Genomic DNA, 20,000 nt, shown 5'->3' with positions numbered 1-20,000 from the left:
TCTCTCTCTCTCTTTCTCTCATATTCTCTCTCTCTCTCTCTCATATTCTCTCATATTCTCTCTCTCTCATATTCTCTCATATTCTCTCTCTCTCTCATATTCTCATATTCTCTCTCTCTCATATTCTCATATTCTCTATATCTGTATTAGAAAGGAAAAAGATTAATATTTTTATGATATTGATATATCCATGAGAAAATATCAGGAATAGAATCTTGAGCATGAAAATAGCATCCTCCCTGGAGCAAGCACTCTTCCAGGCTCACACGAAATAATGCTAAAGCCCCTTCCTAAACACCAAATTAGTCTAAATCACCCTCCAAGAGCTTTGGAGGGTTACCATTTCAGCCGAAATGCTAACGATGGCAAGTTTGTGTCATCCATGCTCACAGCCAAATTTTCCTCATGAAGGCATGTTAATGTTGCCTGTCCCTCAACACATGATGGTCACATAATCCTGATTGTAGGGGTTAATATCTCATAATGTGTTTTCCCTCCACCGTCTAATGGTTTAACCAAATGATCTATTTTGAGAAAGTAACTTAGTTTAGGTAATTCTCAATTTTATATTCCCACATGACCAATCAAATCACACCAGGTCACTGGAAAATCATTGGAATTCAGAAGAAAAGTTTAACCATTATGTATAATTAGAAGTAACTTACCATAACCCAACCATAAATGGTTTACAAAACATATACATCCTTGAAAGATTAAATATCTAAATCAATAATGCATCAACATTATGCTGTGTTACCTGGCAGTCATGTGAAAATTATATGGTAAAGAGCAGTCATACAGTAAGTATGATTACCAATCTAATTATTTTGAATAAGTGTCATCTTAATATGAAGAAATTTACATTTGTGACAATCTTTTGTGTGTGTGTGTGTGTATAGTTGCAAGGAGTGATTGATTGTGATATTATTTAGGAATATCAGTCTTAATTGTGACATTTTTTATTAATAAAAATGATTAGTGTTTGCTTCTGCTCTTGCCTTCTATATCTGTTCCTTGCAAAATGAAAGTTCTTAAGGAAATATCTGGTGAGATATTTTGTTTTAAAAGTTAGACAACTGAGAATCTGTACAAAAAGTATTATGTAAGTGCAACTCCCCTTCAAACGAGGGTTTTCTTACCATAATTGTATTTTTGAGACCAAGCAAATGCTTCTTTTGACCATCCACCATAAAGTGTTCCACTATATGCTGGCTTAGAAGCCTGAAAAAAATAGTTATGTACATTAACTTGGCTTGTATATTTACACATGTGATTGTGGTTTTACCTTTACTTACTGCCCTTAACCCAAATCTGGCAGTCATGGCATGTATGCACATGCCATGCTCACTGTGAGTTTCCTTTATTAATTGTAGATGGCTACACTTGTACCAATGAGCCAATGATGTGTACTGCTGTCTCACCTCTTTACCCTTTTCCTTGATTTTTGAAAATATATTACATCATCTTTTGCTGTTACTAATGTCTATAACATTATAGTAATTATAATGTCTAATAAAAATAACCATCGATATTCATTGCATTAAAAAAAAAAATCCCTGCCAATTCAAGGAAAGGTGAAATCAGCTAAGGCTACAAGGTCTACTAATTGACTCCTTTGAGTCATCTGTATGCAGACATTTCACACACACACACACACACACACACAAAAAAAAAATATATATATATATATAAATTAATAAATAAACATAAAGAGCACAGCATTTTCTTGGTGGCATTGGGTTAAGAATAGACAATAAGTGCTGATATGGCATGAGATACATGCCTTATCCACTGTAGTTTTAATTTGTGTTTATGCAAGTACTAGTAATCATTTACTAGTCCTACTAACTCCATGTGTTTATCGCTTTCCTTGATTTTCAGAAATATTATTTTGATAACTTTATAATAATTGTAATGTCGATAATAGTTATAACAGTATTGATTTTAACCCCTATGGTCCAGATTACATGACCACGTCATGAAAAAGTTGCCTTGAGGGGTGGGCGACATGAACATGCCTTTGTAGGGAATTTGGTGGAAAGATTTGAAATTGCCATCGTGAGCATTTCGGCTGAACTCCATGAGTGCACAATGGAGGGTAATTAGACTTCTTTTGGCATTTAGGAAGGGGCATTTTGTATTATTTCCATCAATAAATGAGTGTGAAATATATTGTCTGTGAGCCAAAACTGGAAAAGCACCAGCTCCAGGGAGGATGCTATTTCCATGCTCAAGATCCTATGACTGGTGGTACAGGTTATATTACAGAATCTTTAATATTATTTAAAAAAAAAAAAAAAAAAAAAAAAGACCATTAACAAAATATTATTATTATTATTATTATTATTATTATTATTATTATTTATCATTTATCATTTATCATTTATCATTTATCATTTATCATTTATCATTTATCATTTATCATTTATCATTTAACATTTAACATTTAACATTTAACATTTAACATTTAACATTTAACATTTAACATTTAACATTTACATTAACATTAACATTAACATTAACATTAACATTAACATTAACATTAACATTAACATTAACATTAACATTAACATTAACATTAACATTAACATTAACATTAACATTAACATTATCATTATCATTATCATTATCATTATCATTATCATTACACTGACTATTGTATTACCTAGAGAGATGATATGGAGTCTGTGCAAGGAAAGCCATCTGTTACCGTCTGGATAAAGCAGTTCAAATGACCAATAAATTCATCTGCCTAAAATGCTTTTGCAGAAAAAGAGAAAATATCATAGCAAAGGGGAGGCATGGAGTCTTGCTACTGTGCATGGATGTTTGCACATGCTTGTCATACAAGCTGCAAATCCATCAGTGTGTCCGCTCACGCATGCCTAATGCCTGTATTTTGGGCCACTTGATGGCATGAAGCATCCATATCCAATGGGTTAATATAGCATTAGAATAAAAACCACTTAAAATTCAAGGAATGGGGCATAGTTATCCTTATCAGCTAGTGTGCTGCTAAAGTCAATGCTTAGATTTTTATAACAGTAAGTGGGACTTTTTAGAGATAATGTTGGGGCATGACCTGGAGTGAGTTGGCTTATTTCTTATTACAATTTTGTGTAGTTTTAAAGAAAATTTAATCCATTCATTATTGGACTAAAATTCAACTTGATAGTTTATGAATTTCAGCCAGGTAATAAAATGTCTGATTACAAATGTCTTCTTTCATTGTTTTTTTTATACCTATGAAGGTAAACATATTAAGAGAAAAATAATCCCTCCCCGCTCCCATTTCCTTTACCATAATTTGTTATTCAGTAAGCAGAATTGACAAAAATTGCACACTACAAATTCTCTATAATGTCAGCTTGTGTTCATTCTGCTTTCCCAGTTTTGTCATTTCTTTGCAAAAGTGAAAAATAGCTCTCCCGCCCCTTTCTATGAATATCTGATTAAAATATGAGCATTTCCAGCTACATTGAAAATTGTTATTCAAGCAAGGACAGAGAAATTGAGATTTTGTAGTGTTTCTTTTTTTTTATTGATTAAGGAAAGGATGAAGAGCTTTATGGATAATTAAAGAGAGAGAGAACAAATAAGTTTAGACTTTTGTTCTTTCTTTTCATCTCAGATACAACTACCAGGAAATTACAGTAATGGAAGGTCAGGGTCATGCCTTTGTTACGGAATTTGGGTTCATGCTTTTAAGGGAGGGGGGGGGGGGGGTCAGATTGTCAAAAGTTAAGTAGGAAATGTTCAAAAATGTTGTCCTATACTGCACATTTTTACTTTTAAACATAGACAAGGTTTTCTCAGCCTCTTTCCATCTCTCTTTACCATCTTAAAGGATGTGAGTAGTTATTGTTATAATCAAGATTGTTAAATTATATTCCCTATTAATGTGGATCATCATTGCTATTATGTTATCTTACCTTTAGGTTTTTATTAAGAGAATATAGGTTCAGAGAAGTTTAGTTTGCTTTAGTTTATATTTTTTATTTGATTGTCTTGAGGTGAGCGGACACTGGTCAACTGCAAATGGACACTTGTGCAGTGACAAGACTCCCTTTACTGTGCTATTTTCTCTTTTTCTGCTTAAGTGTTTTTAGCTTTTATGCCATTTTCCAATGTCTCTCTTCGTCATCCAGATGGCAATAGACTTTTTTCCTAGCACAAACTCTATATAATCTCTTGGTAATCCATAACTTGGTGCAGTAAAAATGATAGTAAATAACTTATTACTATTTTTTTTTTTTTTTTATTCCTTTTTGAATAATTTTGCTTCAATACATCATGCTAATCATGGCAGCCAGGAATAGGATTGGGATCATGGAAATAGCACCCTCCCTGGAACCAGAGCTCTTTCAGTCATGGCTCATGGACAGTCCATTCCACACGTTTATCAATGGAAATAATGCAAAAGCCCTTTCCTTATCACCAAATCAGTCTAATCAGCCTCCAAAAGCTTTGTGTATTTGTGGCGAGTCATTCCCATCATCCCGGCCTTCAGCCAAAATGCTCACAACAGCAAGTTCACGTCACCAGGCCGACAGCCAAATTTTCCCATGATGGAATGTTCACAGCACCTGCCCCTCAAGCCAAATTCTTTCATGACCTGAAAGTCATGTCATCCAGATTGTAGGGATTAATTGATTGAATTTATGAGTAGGGATGTGAGATGCTTTGCGAAATGCAAAAGTGTTATTGTGTAACAACAAATAGTGAATTCATTCTTTTTATGTACCTTTAACATAAATATTAGTGTGTGTGTGTTTGTTTGTTTGTTTGTTCTGGAAAAGATGAATTATTTTTTTCATTAAATTTTTTTTATGTCCTAATTTTTACTTGTTTCTCTTTGCAGTTCACGGTTTACAGACTCTAAGAAATATGAAGATGACTTTGTAGAGTGTTTTAACTTGAAAGAGAGAAGGTCAGGGGAGATTTGCAATGCATGTGTTCTCCTAGTCAAACGCTGGAAGAAGCTGCCAAAGGGAACAGACCGCAATTGGCATCATGTAAGTTTTCACATGCTCTGTGCTATCATCCTCCGTTGAACCAACAAATGAATATGATTACCAAATCATCAGATTTAACAATTTTCACATAATTGGTTTGTATATGTCTGTACTGTATGTACTCTTAATCATCCTAAAATTCATATTACAGGTTGTTGATGCTAGAGCTGGACCAGGTACAAAGTCCCTCACAAAATTCAAGAGCAAGAAGCTGAAGAAGAACCCTTTAAATCCAGATAAACCAGTCAAAGAGAAGATAAAGAAAAAACACAGGTAAAATCACTAGATTTTACATTTGTTAAAATACCACCGAGTTTCTAGTAACAGATTTTCAGTTTATTAAAGTGAAATTTGGAAATATCAAACATTTCCTGGCATACAAGCTGCACCCTGTTTTTATTTTAATTTTTTTTTTTTTTTTTAATTTATTGTAATTCTAAATACAATTAAAGTAATTAAAGAGCTAATGAACAAGAGAACTAAACCAACTGTTATGAGGTAAATGTTCTTCTAGTTTTAGACTATGGAATCTAGATTGTCAAGTGTTATGATATTTGGAGTTGTGCAGAGGCTAAATACATTCAAAGGTCAGTAAGACGTAAGGGATATCAGACCGGCTTCTTCTTGGTCCCCCAGGTTGTCTTTGCCCTGTTTTTTTTTTTTTTTTTTTGTTTTGTTTTTTTGTGATAAAGCATGCTTTATACACAGGGAAATACTTTTGAGTAATTAGATATATTAGTTTTTTATATATATATATATACTACTTGATTATAAAATCCTAGACTATGAATGGTAAATATTTTGTCTTTCAACAGGTACGTTCGGAAAGTAGGACGAGAAGGTTCTCCTGGAGCATTGAGTGATGATGTCACAGTTGGAGATGAGAGATTAAGTGAAGGATCAGGTCCCTCAGTGCCAGGCTCTCTGGCACCCTCCCCATACCCGTCACCTTACCCTTCAGAAGATGATGCAGATTCCCAGGACCGGACATTACTTACAGGAGCTGCCAAAAGGAAGAAGCAGAACCCTTCTCAGTTTCAGCTCAGCAGTTTCGTAGATTTGTCATACTGGAAGCAGTAAGTACTAAAGATCATGTTATTTTTAATTTACTCAAAAGATTATATAAACTGGTCAGAATGTAGAATTAACCCCTTGGTGACGGGTGAAGAAAACTAAAAAAAAACAAAAAAACTACGCTCTGGCAATCAATGGCAACGTGCTGACTTTGAGCGCGGGAGTTCAGTACATCAAGCCGAATCACTGCCTCGGCACGCTGCCGCAGAGTATAGCCACATGCCACATTTCGAGTAGTTTGTTTTCACGTCTATAGAGGTGACCCGTCATTAAGGGGTGAATTTACCTCCCAACTGTGCCCAAAATTTTTTCTCTTCCAGTTTCAGGAGCAGAAACCTATATTTTTTTTAGTGCCATAGTTGAGGAATCCTTACAAACCTTGTTATTTTACCAACTATTGTTAGTAGAAGTATCTTGATTATATTATTTGCCATTTCAGAGAAAAGGTATGCTGTGGCCTCATATTCAGAGGAGATTGCGGAGAGGTCCTCATAGATCCTCGCTTTTTCCAACCCTGTTCTTGTCGGATAAAGTCTCTGGAGTCCTCCCCTGCACCAACACCAGCCTCCACACCTCTTGCTTCTTCAGGAGCCTCTGATGGTGGCAGCCACTATGATGATGAGATATTAGAAATGATGTCTGAAGCCAATATGAATGAAGATGATGATTATCAAGACTCTGACTCGTTGGACGAGCGATTAGATGAGCCATATTACTCATCAGCAACAAATTCTCCCTCAGCCCCGCTTTTGCCTCATTTATCAGCAGGACTAGCAAGTTAACTATAGTGTTAATTAGTGTGCAAAAATTATGACTAACTACCTATTTAATTGTCGGTAGATTCGTACCTTTTTTATTATTTAGATATGACAAAATTTCCATGATCAATATTAGTGTGTTCTGAATTTTTATTTATTATTCATGGGTCCAAGACTTGTATTTTTCAGGGTTGATAGATAAATTTTGAAAAAAAAAAAAAAAAATAGTTTTTTATTATTTGGCACAGAGCTAGGCTGCAGCCCCTCCTAACTCTTTATAAAGTCTTGTTATGACAATCTGTATCATGGCAATACTCGTCTTACTGCACCACATACTTTGTCCACTATTGCAAGCAGTCAACCAGTTCTGCTCTATAAAAACTGAATTTCAGAAAATGCATGAATACAAAACCATATTTTACAAATGCTATTTTTTATGCCATAAGCCTTTTTACAAGATTAGGATATACATGTGAACTTGGATGAAAGTATTCAGTTTTTATATTGTAGAACACCAGTACAACATATGTAATATTTGTGTGCAGGTTTTTCAGCTCAGTTGTAGGAATAAAACCTCAAACAACTTTCATGGAAGCTTTAAAAATTGCTGGAAACATATGGTACATGAGTTGCAGGAGGTATTATATTCCGGTGCTGTGCATGGTGCTGCTGCTGCCACTGATGACAGTTAGGTGCAGTGGGACGGTTCTAGGATCTCCATATCAGGGAGTGGGCGCAGCTGCCTCTTGTCCTCAGGTCACAAGGCTCATGTGCTCAGTCCACCAGTCACTGGCTCCGGTCTCTCATCTCAACATAGCCTCCTCCCTCCATTATACAGGGTCTGCCACCATCGTTCCTTTGTCCTTTATTCTTTACCAACATCCAGCTCTTCCAAAAGGGACCAGCAAGTGCACAGCTAACTTGTATACTACATGACTTTGATGTTCAAAGTGGGAAGACAGTATGGAAATAGAAGTGTGCTTCCCAGACACATTAGTGATACTTGTAAAAGCTGTCTTTGCACAAATAATTACATTATTTCTGTGCTGAAATGTGTAAAGGCCGACATTCGTGTCAAAGACACGAAATATGATATTTTGTAATTTTACATCATTTTGATAAAAGTGACCTGCAGCATTGTTTAATGCAGCTAAATTGTATGACTAGAGCAAGACAATAAGAGCCTGCTTCAGGCCTCCTTTTTATCAACTGTCAGCCAATTGCACTCATTGCTATGTGTTCCCTCTTTTCCTCTTGTTTTGGAGGCGAGGCAAGTACAAAATCCTTTTTCTTGTTCAACTGCTCCCATCTTTGTTTTGTTACTGAAATATGAATACAGTTATCTTCAGAATTTCTACTAAGTAGAGATTCAATTTTTAATATATAAAGCATAAAGTAAGTATTTTTAGCTAATTGAATATTAAATATTTTTAAACAATTTTTCATATATGCATAATGTGCTCAACCTGTTTTTTTACAAGTTTTTATTCTGAAATGGAGCCAGATGATGGTGAAACCGACTTGCCTGCCATATTGCAAATTCAAATGAATTATTCCCAAACCTGAATCTAGTCTTCAAACATTTTTAATGTTAAGGACTTGATAAAAAATATAAAAAATTAAAAAAAAAATCGAACAGATGGCCCTCAGTATTACAAGGTACAATTTTTTTCCTCTGCTTTTTTCTTTCTTTTCTTTCTTTTTTTTTCTACTCTTTATTGCCACACTATGCGCTTGTTAGCACACATGAGCGGTGCTGTCCTGATGCTCGCTGCAATATGAATCTCTAGCATCATGGATAGTTACTAGAAGGAGAACAGAGTTTTGTTGATGCGTATGTACGGACGTCCGCATGAATGGAACAGGCACACTGGAATGTGATGTCTGGCACCGAGTTGGTCCCAGCACCTGTTTTACTTATGAGGATCGTCCAAGGAATCAATGCAAAGCTATGGAAACCCTAGGTGTAATACTGGAATATGCTTGTGGATCTCTGTTAGTGAAATGCTCATTGTTATGGCTGTTTTAGATAGTTGGTCTTTTTTATAATTTTTTATGGATACAAATTTCTTGCCCCCAGAAATAAGAGCACATACCAAAACCTAAATTCAGGGAGCCATACATTGATATATGGTTGATGTCAAGTATTTTATAATCTGATTGATGTGTTAATTGAGTGAGAAAGAATAATATCTTCTTTTCCTTGTTGCTATACATCTTTATGAAAGTAGGTTCTTGTATGTGACAAGCCACAAGCATTTCTAAGAATGAATTCCAGTAATTACACAGACAAATATTTTCAGCCCTAGGAGCCAAAACTCTCCCAAAGACTGTGATTTTTTTCAATATTAAAGAATATTTAAGACAAGTGAGATTAGAGGCATGTTTTGTATAAAAAATGCAATCGGGGAAAAAAAAAATTATACATGCATTGCATTCCAAAGATTGTTAAGTGTATAATAATATTAATATCCCTTCATAAATATTTCCAATAGGTATGGACCTGATACCTCATGGTGTCAATGACCATTGCATTTCTGATTTATTATAATTATTATTTATTATCTAATTTAATTCAGGTATACTACTTAAGTGGGTTAATTGCAACGTGACAGGCTGAAGTCACACAGCATATGCCTGTGGCATGTGTGCAGGCATATGCTTCCACCCCCTTGATGCTAACCACACAGTTAATTTATCTTGCAACACTTGTTATGGTGCCCTTGTTAGTTTCTGCAGCTGTTAGAGAGTTAATCACTTCCCCTTTCTTTTGTTTCTATTTATGTATTGCATTATACAGCGTGGTGCAGCAAACCTGCCCCAGTCAAGATTTGGCAGGTAAATGGGCTATGCTGTTACAAATGTGTGGTTAGACTTGGGGGTGGGACCAGATCTGGGATGGAGTTTAGTGTCCCTGAAGTCTGTCTGCCTTGTCATGATCATGGTATAAGCACAAATGAAACTGCAACTGTATAAAGTGCTATAATTCATGCAACAGTGCTCTTTGTTACCAATACTCTTTCTTGGGATATTTATCTAATGAGATGTGAATAAATACATTTTGATATTGTGATATATGATGTATGATATCGTTTTACAGTACATATATATATATATAAAAGTGCTGCTTTAGGTTGTATTTAAATTATTTATTTTTTAAAGGCCTGTTGATGAACTAGAGCACTTTCTTTAAGTAAACAGCTGCAGCATGTTTCCTACTGCATCTCACAAGTACCTGGGAGGAGTCAGGGCGATCAACAGTTTAAGCGTTGATCACAAGCAAAATGAATGTCTGATGTTGAGGATGTGATGAATGTGTTAGCTCATTCAAGTGTCACTATTGGACCTGATGTGATAACCATACCTTGGAGCTGTGAACAATTTTTTGCTTTTATAGTCGCCCGGTTCCTCGTGGGTTTGTACGGATGGTCAAAGGACAGTCAGAGAAAAGGTTCTCCTTTGTTATGAAATTGTTTTGTATAATGACAGATGATCCACAAATAAGCTTAATAATTTGAGCTTAAGAAGTGTGTCCATTTCTCTGTTCACTTATTTAATGTTTCTGTAGTTGTGAATGTAGTTATCCTTTACAAGTTCAGTACAATAAAGTATTGTCAACTATTTTGTGTTAATTTTATGGTTTACCTTAGTATGTTACTATTATTTTGAATTAACTCAAAATTCACAGTGAACATTTAGAAACATCCAGAGAAGCCTCCTTTATTCAACCAATTTAAAGCAATAGCACTTTGGTTCCGGCATGATAATTGGTATTGCTATTAATCAATCACAGAAACAACCTCACACAGAGCATACAAAATCAACAATTGGTGAGGAGACGCCTGTAAATGTTGTCCTACAAATGGATTTAATATCAGGAATATGCAAAATGCTTGAGAAGGGAACTGCAACAAATCCAATGATTTTTTTATTGATAATTTCACATATTGAAAGACATCTGAAGCAGAAAAGAAAATATTTTAGCATTTTCACTCTTCCAGAACTTATATAATGAGGTAAACAAAAACTGGCTAGGCATTTAGTCGTTATTTGTACTTGAATTTTTTCAAAATTGGTTGCATTTTTTGGTTGACAAAATGCATGTTTTATATCTTCAAATGTTAATAATACACAAGCGAACGGGTCAATGACATCATAATCACGAAAATCGGTCAAAAGAGCTGTTACGGCGAGAATGTCGGAATCTTGCATTTTAGAAAACGGTGTTGGAAGGTGCACATGAATTTATGTTCTGTTTTGCATGGAGCACTAAAAATATACAAGTTCTTTATTTGTAAATGCATTTAAGTGAGGGAAGAGAGCAGTACCTATGACTTGGATATGACATGCCACCCGTATTTATTGAAAAAAAAAACTAGCGCAGATCATTTAGAACTTTACCTAAAGTGCTGTCAAACAGAAGTACCTACCAATACCGCTTGAAGTCCAATGTCATCATTTTGGGTCCAAAATTTGCATACCCCTCGCCCTAAATAACTGAGTATTAGAAGCACCTAACAGTTTTTAATGAAATACAAAACGGTCTTACTACTCGGAGCCATGATCTCAAGTAATCCTCCCAGCCTGCCATATTGGGTAGCTCCACGTCGGCTGCAAAGGATTTGGCACAGCTAGGCTGTTTTTTAAAACAAATCTGATAAAGTTGATGGAACTTCGGCTTAAAGAAACAGTTTCACTACTCAGATGTGACCCTGTGTCTCCTCTTGCAGCTCAGTCTTTAGTGAATATTGCATTGCATGTCCACGTAATAGGCTGTGCCACATTTCTCTTTGTGTGTCTGTGTGTTTGTGTGTGTGTGTGTTTGTGTTTATATGTGTGTGTGTGTGTATGAAAAAAAAATCTTGCTTCTGAGGCATAATCAATTTTCAAGTTGAAGGCTATGAAATATCAGATGTTGATAAATATGAGATGAGTATTACGAAGCAATGTATATAAAACGACTTACGACAGGGGAAATATTTATTCAGATGTGATTACCAAATATCAATCAATCATATATCACACATATGGTGTTATTGAGGCACGGTCACACGAGCGTTTTCTTTTTCAGCAACCCGTCAGTGATATGATTCGCCATTTGATGTTTTACCCTGCGGGCGACTTCCCAACTTGCTGGTCACACGGGATGAACCGTATGACAATAACAAACCGCGTAAAAATTGTCTATTTGAAACTTATATCAATCGAAATTATTATTATTTGTGTAGTTGAGTATTATTTTCATAGCAGACTACAGACGCTCTTGCCATGCCCGCCTTCTGGTCGATTTCCAAACGATACAAATGGCTGTTTCTAATTACGACCAAATAGTAGATTATACGGACTCGGAAAATGAGGGAAGTGGAAAGTTGAAGTTATCTCCGACCCCTGCCTGTGAGCTCAGCCCTCGGCTCAACTAATTTTGCATGGTCTTTTCTTCTCTTTTCCTTTTCCTTCTCTTCTTCATCCCCACTTCAGTCCATTTATCCTAATCGTTAACTAGTCCTTACCCTTTTCGCCACAATACTTTATCATAATGCTTTATGACCTTTGGTGTCTGACACATTTGTCTTTTACCATTAACCGATCTGGAATCCACAAGCATCGCTTTGTGAACCCAAAAACTTCTTTATCGTTGGCTTCGCCCCCAAGTCCCACCATATCGCTTGAGTTTGAATAAGCCGCTATTGACCTTATATATATATATATATATATATATATATATATATTGAAAACACGCTCGTGTGACCGTCCTTTAGCTACAGTCGCTGGTGCACATCTTGCAGAAAAGGCGTTTTTATTTGTATCTAAACGGGATCTCACTCAAATGCTCGTTTGTCCACTTGTCAATCTTTTCCACCATGTCTGGCGTCAAAGTTTTCGTCCAGCTGCCGGTGACTCCTGAGGAGATGAGTACATTAGTTGACGTTTCATTATGCCTTCGAACCCTATTTCTTAGGCCGCGAGCGAGCGCGGGACAACGCAGTTAGAAGGAAAGTTGGTTCTCTTCACTGGAACCTTGTAGTCCAGGTGTTTACTAAGAAAGATTTTTTAAAACTGTTTACTCAGTTTTCTCATAGAAGTTTACGCAGTTACGATTAATCAGTTCCAAGCGTTGCTGGATGTTTGCTCCTTCTCGCTGACAGTGTGCGCAGCTTCTGTCTTATAGTTAATGGAGAGAGAGAGAGAGAGAGAGAGAGAGAGAGAGAGAGAGAGAGAGAGAGAGAGAGAGAGAGAGAGAGAGAGAGAGAGAGAGAGAGAGAGAGAGAGAGAGAGAGAGAGAGAGAGAGAGAGAGAGAGAGAGAGAGAGAGAGAGAGAGAGAGAGAGAGAGAGAGAGAGAGAGAGAGAGAGAGAGAGAGAGAGAGAGAGAGAGAGAGAGAGAGAGAGAGAGAGAGAGAGAGACAGTCAAACAGACAGAAGGCCAGACAGGCAGACAGACAGACAGACGGAGTTGGAAGAGAAGTATTCTAGGAACAAAGTTTACCGGTATATTTGAAAAAAAGAAGTAATAATGCTAATTCTAAACTGAAGGATGATACAAATAACTAAGTTAAAGACAAGCAGCTCTCTAGGCGCGCAATCAGCACCGCCAACGGTCCCAAACTCGAATGCTTACCTTTCCTAAAGAAACCACCTTCCTTTTCCTCGACCTCTTTCTTGACCCCAGGGTTATCTGGCCTTTTGGTGTCGGTGAAGTTGTTTCTCGACTGCATCTCTCCAAAGCTGGTATAACGTTCAACCTGGATGAGTCAGTGTAAAAATAAGAATTAATCAGGATGTAAAGGCAAACATGCAATGGAAAGTTCACAAAAGATTGAGAAAACGTGAAGTGAAAACGAAAATATGATGGATGGATGCTGTACTGTCTCATTTTTAAGGATATTTTTGTCAACGAGCTAGCGAGCCACGGCAAGGAGGGATAGTTTTACTTCACTGAGAACGACATTGAAAGATCCTCTCCTTCCCAGTTTTTCTTAAAGTCGTTTCTGGAAAGGAGTAGGGAGGGGGGAGGGGGTAACAATGCAATTTTGTAGGCCTGAGAACAGACAAATGTGGTAACTCCAGTAACATTAAATATTAAGCTAAAGGCCCAAGCTCAGATAATATCACACTTGCCATATCATGTCCACATTAAAATTAGTGAAATTACTTCAGACTACAGAAGAATTACATTGGCTAGTTGTTCCGCCGTTAGGTTGGTACACAGAAATTCGTTCAGTCTCCAGAGTTCTTTCTTAACGTCAGACTTTAAATCTTCGTAGAAAATAAAATGAAAGTTGGGGTGATTGCGCCGCTCCCAGGCCTCCTTCACGTGCAGCCAGTACGGTCCTTGAACCACTGTGAAAACGAAGAATATATGTAAACTATATGTGCATGTACACACACACACACACGCACACACACACACACACACACACACACACACACACACACACACACACACACACACACACACACACACACACACACACACACACACACACACACACACACACACACACACACACACACACACACACACATACACACACACACAAACACCACATCACACCACTCCGTATGTGTGCACGGTTAACATCCTACTCTGGAAAACGCACGTTAACTTACCGTCTCCATCAATAAAGTAATCAACGAATTGCTCTAAAGTGCCAGTGAAATTGTTGTATTTGAAAAGGCGACTCATGTGGTGCAGTGACACGACCACATCTCTGGGGTTCCTCGCGATGTATACACACTGAAAGATATATACGCTTATCTTACAATCCCGGTCAAAAGTACTGTGCATCTGCTAGTTTCGTTATATTTGAACACGCAGAATTTGGATAAAAGACCTGAGACGAGAGTAAATTCCAATGCAAGTGACTTTAAGTGTACATTTGCTTTATAATAGTTACTTTAGCTACTTCACTGTAATTACTTTAGTGTGTTCAAGCAAGTCCGGATGAAGAACAGAGAACGGATAATGGGTCTTAAGGGTCCTGGGCTCCGGCAGCACCCCGGCCATCTGGATGTAAATGCCGTTCGTGGCCTCCCCGTCCGGACAGTTCCTCCTGAAGTCATCCAGCATCGGTTTCAGTGGGTGGCTCGGTGTTACGAAACGAAAGGCCTTTGGGTTGATGTACATATCCGTGCTGTTCCAAGAAAGCAAATATGTCTTTTTAAAAACACGTTCAAAAAACAATACTGAAATGTGGTAGAAGTGGTAGCATCAGTTAGTAGAAAGAGCAAAGGCATGATTTCGTTAATGTAAAACAGACTCAGCGAATATTATGTGTATTGTATACTGTAGCCTAATTACGTTTTTCCCGGATTTACAAATACCTAGCTTTTAAGTGAATGAAACCAATGGAATTTTAGATATCTTGCACACCTTTAAAAGTTTAAATTGTTTCTAACTTGGATTTTCATATTTTTTCCAATTGTAATTGCCGTTAATGTGGCAATTGTATTTTGTATTTGACAACAATATAAACTACAAACTCTAGTCCCGTTGAGAGAGCAGCAGCAGCTGGAGAATCACCTTCTCCAGCTGCTGCTGTTCAGCCACCTGATTTCTGTCCAATTAATCGTGCTTCCCTTTGGATGGGTGATTGTGTAAGTACGTGAAAAACGTCCACTTACTCAATGATCGGGACTCGGTCAAGGATAGGCGTGTTGGCGAGTGGGTGGTCGAGGTTCGAGTTGTTCCTCATAGTCCACAGGATCTCTTGAAGCCACGTGGTGCCCGTCTTCAGGAAGCCCGTCACCACCACGTCTTCCTCCTTCCACTGTAGACACGACTATGCTGCGTTTACTCTCGCATGGCATTTAGTGCAATATGAATGCTATGCATGCTATCTGCACTGGGTTGCTAGTGTATTTTGCATGTACATGTACTCCTGATAGCCGTGCCATATGTACTGGCAGGTAATTCCGGAATGCAGCTTTGCATAAAGTAAATGTATGTACAAATTGCTAAAAGAAACCTTTGCTGCAATTCGATTTAATGTCAAATTTTGCATTGTATGCATGAGTCAAAAAAAAAGCCGAAGGAATTATTTCCGTGTTATAAATCTGAATATAGAGAAACATATGAATAAACTATATCCCTCGAACATATTTACATACATACATATGTACACACACACACACACACACACACACACACACACACACACACACACACACACACACACACACACACACACACACACACACACGCGCACACACGCACACACGTACACGCACACACACACACACACACACACACACACACACACACACACACACACACACACACACACACACACACACACACACACACACACACACACGCGCGCGCACACGCACATACGTGTGCGTCGTAGATTTTTAAAAGATACTCATGTGCACTAACCTTGAAGTTGTAGATCTTGTCGGCAGTCTCCGCAAAGGCACCCGGGAACAGCCAGTGGCCAGGGCACAGGCGCAGCAGCCCATCCGCCCAAGGGGTGAAGTGCCTCCCCAGTCTCTCCAGCTCTGGCTTCGGAACCTTCACCAGCTTGTGTCCGCTCTCAGTCGCCATGCTGGTCATATCCGCAGTCTGTCTAAAACGTATATTGAATGTTCTTCACCTTGGCAGTGAGTGTACTCTATATAATAATATGTGAGAACAAGTAGGCCTTTCTCCAGTCTATGACTGTATGCACTTTCATAATACTTTCATTTGATTCGTTTCCCTCGTTTTCGCGTTACTTCTGTTTCTAACTCAATTTTACCATTAACAAGTCTTTCCAAATAATTAGGTCGACTAAATTTTTCACCGGGCTTCTATCACCGAGGTGTCCTTAATGAGCCTTATTGGGAGACGGGAGTTATGTCCATTATTTTGCTAACATAGGAGCTCATTTCCTCCCTTTTTCAGAAAAGGAAAGAAATATATCGAAGGACTTGGTACAGCGGTACGGGTAGTGTGGCCAAGGAGATCGACCACATCCTCGTTAGCACTCGGTGGAGGATCCTCCAGAATTGCAGGGTGTATCGAAGCGCCGAGTTCTGTGGAACTGATCATAGATTAGTTGTGGCTACTCTCCGGGTCTACTTTAGAACCCCCCGTCGCCCAAATGAACACCCTAGGGTGTTTCATTTGAACAGATTGAGGGAGGACGAGTGTGCCCGGGGGTTTGCCGAGGCTATCTCTGGTCGTCTCACAGCACTCGAGGGCCTGACAGACCCTTTTCTTATGTGGGATACCTTCAAGCGTGAAACGCTTGATGCAGCTCAGGAATCCATTGGTGAACGCCCAAAAGCAAGACAGAATTCCATCTCGCAGGAGACGCTGGAAGCCACAGATGCTTGTCGTGCGGCTCGACTGTCAGGGGATCGCACCTTGCACCGCTCTCTGGTGCGCAGGACATAACACTGTTGAGAAGGGATAAGGAACAGTTTATCAGTAGTCTTGCAGAGGAGGTCAAAAGCCATTTCTTAGTAAATGACCTTCGTCCTGCCTACCAAGCCCTGAGAAAGCTGAACTCCAAGCCCTCCTCACAGACGACTGCAGTCCGCTCAGCAAGTGGCCAGATAATCTCAGATCCTGATGAGGAGCGTGTGCGTTGGGCTGAGTATTTTGAGCAGTTGTATAAGGTTGATCTGCCAACAGTTAACATGGATGCGGGTAATGTTGAGATTCCTCTGCCAGACCCACCCATCAGCGAGGATCCACCCTCCCTGACTGAAGTCAGGAGGGCGATCTCCAAGCTGAAGAGTGGCAAAGCAGCAGGTGTTTATGGCATCCCAGCTGAATTGTTAAAGGCTGGTGGAGAACCTATGGCAAGGGGCTTACATGCAGTCCTGTCTGCCATCTGGCAGACTGGTACCTTTCCCCTTGACCTGTTGAGGGGTGTGGTCATCCCTCTCTGGAAGGGGAAAGGGGATCGGTGGGACTGCAGCAATCACCGAGGCATTACACTACTCAGTGTACCAGGCAAGGTACTCGCGCACATCTTTCTGAGACGTATCAGAGACCACCTGTTTATGCAGCAAAGGCCGGAGCAATCTGGATTCACTCCTGGTAAGTCCACAATAGCCCGCATCCTGGCGCTTCGAGTCATTGTAGAGCACCGTCGTGAGTTCGGACGTGGTCTGTTCGCAGCCTACATCGACCTCAAGAAGGCATTTGACACGGTGCATTGCGAATCACTCTGGGAGATCCTGAGGCTAAGAGGAATTCCAACAAGGATTATTGGACTAATAGCAAACTTGTATACAGGCACTGAAAGTGCTGTAAAGTGTGGTGTGAGGCAAGGCTGTGTTATTGCACCAACACTTTTCAACACTTGCATGGATTGGATACTGGGTAGAGCTACTGTCCAAAGTCACTGTGGAGAAACTCTGGGCAATATCAAGGTTACAGACCTTGACTTTGCTGATGGTGTTGACGTTCTCTCTGAATCTCTGGAAACCCTAGTGGCAGTCATTGATGCATTTAGCAATGAAGCAAAGCCCCTGGGGCTAGAGGTCTCCTGGACCAAGACCAAGATCCAGGATTTTGGGGGCCTACTAGGAGACCCTGTACAGTCGGTACGTGCTTGCGGTGAAAACATCGAAGTCACAGAGAGCTTTATATACCTCGGTAGTACAGTTCACGAAGTCAGTAGACGGATTGGCCTGGCAGCAGGGGTCATGAAATCTCTTGACAAGAGTATTTGGAGATGCCGGCACCTGTGCAGAAGGACAAAGTTACATGTTTTCAAGGCCCTGATACTGGTAGTGAAACTTGGACACTATCTTGTGCTCTGGAATCCCGTCTTCATGCCTTTTGTAACAGATCCCTGCTCCGGATCATGGGGTACAGTTGGCGGGACCATGTGTCCAACCAACGGCTGCAACGTGAGACCGGTACAGGACCTGTTACTGTACAATCTGTGATCGCCAACTCAGGCTATATGGCCACTTGGCTCGACTCCCGCAGGATGACCCTGCCCATCAGGTTGTCTCTGTCCGAGACAACTCTGGGTGGAGGAGGCCTGTGGGACGACCGAGAAGATCGTGGCTTGGGCAGATTGATCAAACCTGTCGTGAGGAACTAGAGATGGGCCGGGCCCCTGCCTGGCGGCTCGCCATGAGGGACACTCGTAGGTGGAAACGAAAGGTGGATGCGGCTATGCGCCCCTGCCGGCGTTAGCCCCAAAATGATGATGATGATGATATCGAAGGAAAGAACCTGTGTGTGTGTGTGGGGGGGGGGGGGGGTGCATCCAGCAACGCTCTTCTGTATGCCCCTGTGTATCATACAGGATGCACAGGTAAAGCACTCATAGGTGGCATACCTTTTTATCTTAATAGGGCACACAAACATGAAAAGTATTAGATATCTTTGCTAATCGCTTTCTCTCTCTTCCATAAACAATCAGGTAAAGAATGTGGGACTGCGCATGCATGTCAGGAATCATAGGCAGTCCTGATGAAAACAGTGCATGCATTCGCTCTCACATGAACCGATGGATATATCATGCACGACTCCTGTTCACTGAAAGCTGTTTCATTGGAAATACGCATTTCCCTTTGATTTAAACACCGAGGAATTTATTACCATACCCTTGTGCCCTGTTTATATGCTGAAACTGAAACAGTGAGATTAATAGGCCTACTGATCTCCCATGAATTCCCTGACGACATCTCGCAGCACTCCAAAGTACCGAGACATCTCTGTTAGGAAACGCTGTGGCATAGAATGACATACTGGCTGAACCTTCCAGATCCTCATACATCCTTGGATCCTGACCACTGCCGACCTACAAATACTTCTAAACCCAAGAAATGCCAAAACATCCTATGTAATTGTCTATAAGAAAAAGTTATCGTTGTCTTCTTGGGAAAATATGAGAAAATGTTTGTTTCTTTTTAGTAAAGAACAGATTAATTCTAATATCACCGTCGATTAAGTTTTGCCGAATAACAAGAGGCTGAATCTGCACAGCATACATGGATATTCTTGTCCAAGTATCAAATTGAACTTTATGCTCTGTTAAAGGGAGAAAACATAATTAAGGAGTTTGGTAAATGAATACTAATAGAGATTTAACTGGAAAGCGAAAAAAGTTATCCATTGGCCATTTGTCTCATACTGATCAAAAGGAAATGAACTCGAGTACAGCACTGGTTGTGTTTTACACAAACGTTATTTACACATCT

General features: G+C 39.2%; 2 protein-coding genes across 7 annotated transcripts in view; one reads left to right on the top strand and one right to left on the bottom strand.

Annotated features, from left to right (window-relative positions):
- The window catches only part of LOC125028538 (SIN3-HDAC complex-associated factor-like), a 64,570-nt gene extending 54,102 nt beyond the window's left edge, over positions 1-10,468 (top strand). For all 6 annotated transcript variants that reach the window (XM_047617913.1, XM_047617909.1, XM_047617911.1 and 3 more), the window contains 4 exons: positions 4,862-5,015; positions 5,167-5,288; positions 5,831-6,091; positions 6,529-10,468. In XM_047617913.1, the coding sequence (XP_047473869.1) occupies positions 4,862-5,015; positions 5,167-5,288; positions 5,831-6,091; positions 6,529-6,871 (880 nt within the window). In that variant the 3' untranslated portion in view covers positions 6,872-10,468. The remainder of the gene's footprint in view (positions 1-4,861; positions 5,016-5,166; positions 5,289-5,830; positions 6,092-6,528) is intronic.
- Positions 10,469-11,731: 1,263 nt separating this feature from the next.
- LOC125029139 (sulfotransferase 1A1-like) overlaps positions 11,732-20,000 on the bottom strand; it is a 10,323-nt gene continuing 2,054 nt past the window's right edge. The window contains exons 2-8 of the mRNA XM_047618962.1: positions 16,225-16,414; positions 15,471-15,616; positions 14,767-14,980; positions 14,457-14,583; positions 14,020-14,186; positions 13,465-13,588; positions 11,732-12,748 (exon numbers count right to left, since the gene is read on the bottom strand). Coding sequence (XP_047474918.1) covers positions 12,645-12,748; positions 13,465-13,588; positions 14,020-14,186; positions 14,457-14,583; positions 14,767-14,980; positions 15,471-15,616; positions 16,225-16,401 — 1,059 coding nt within the window. The 5' untranslated portion in view covers positions 16,402-16,414 and the 3' untranslated portion in view covers positions 11,732-12,644. The remainder of the gene's footprint in view (positions 12,749-13,464; positions 13,589-14,019; positions 14,187-14,456; positions 14,584-14,766; positions 14,981-15,470; positions 15,617-16,224; positions 16,415-20,000) is intronic.

Source organism: Penaeus chinensis, chromosome 9 (assembly GCF_019202785.1).
Source record: "Penaeus chinensis breed Huanghai No. 1 chromosome 9, ASM1920278v2, whole genome shotgun sequence".
Taxonomy (NCBI): Eukaryota; Metazoa; Arthropoda; class Malacostraca; order Decapoda; family Penaeidae; genus Penaeus; species Penaeus chinensis.
This window is presented reverse-complemented; position numbering and strand designations above follow the sequence as displayed.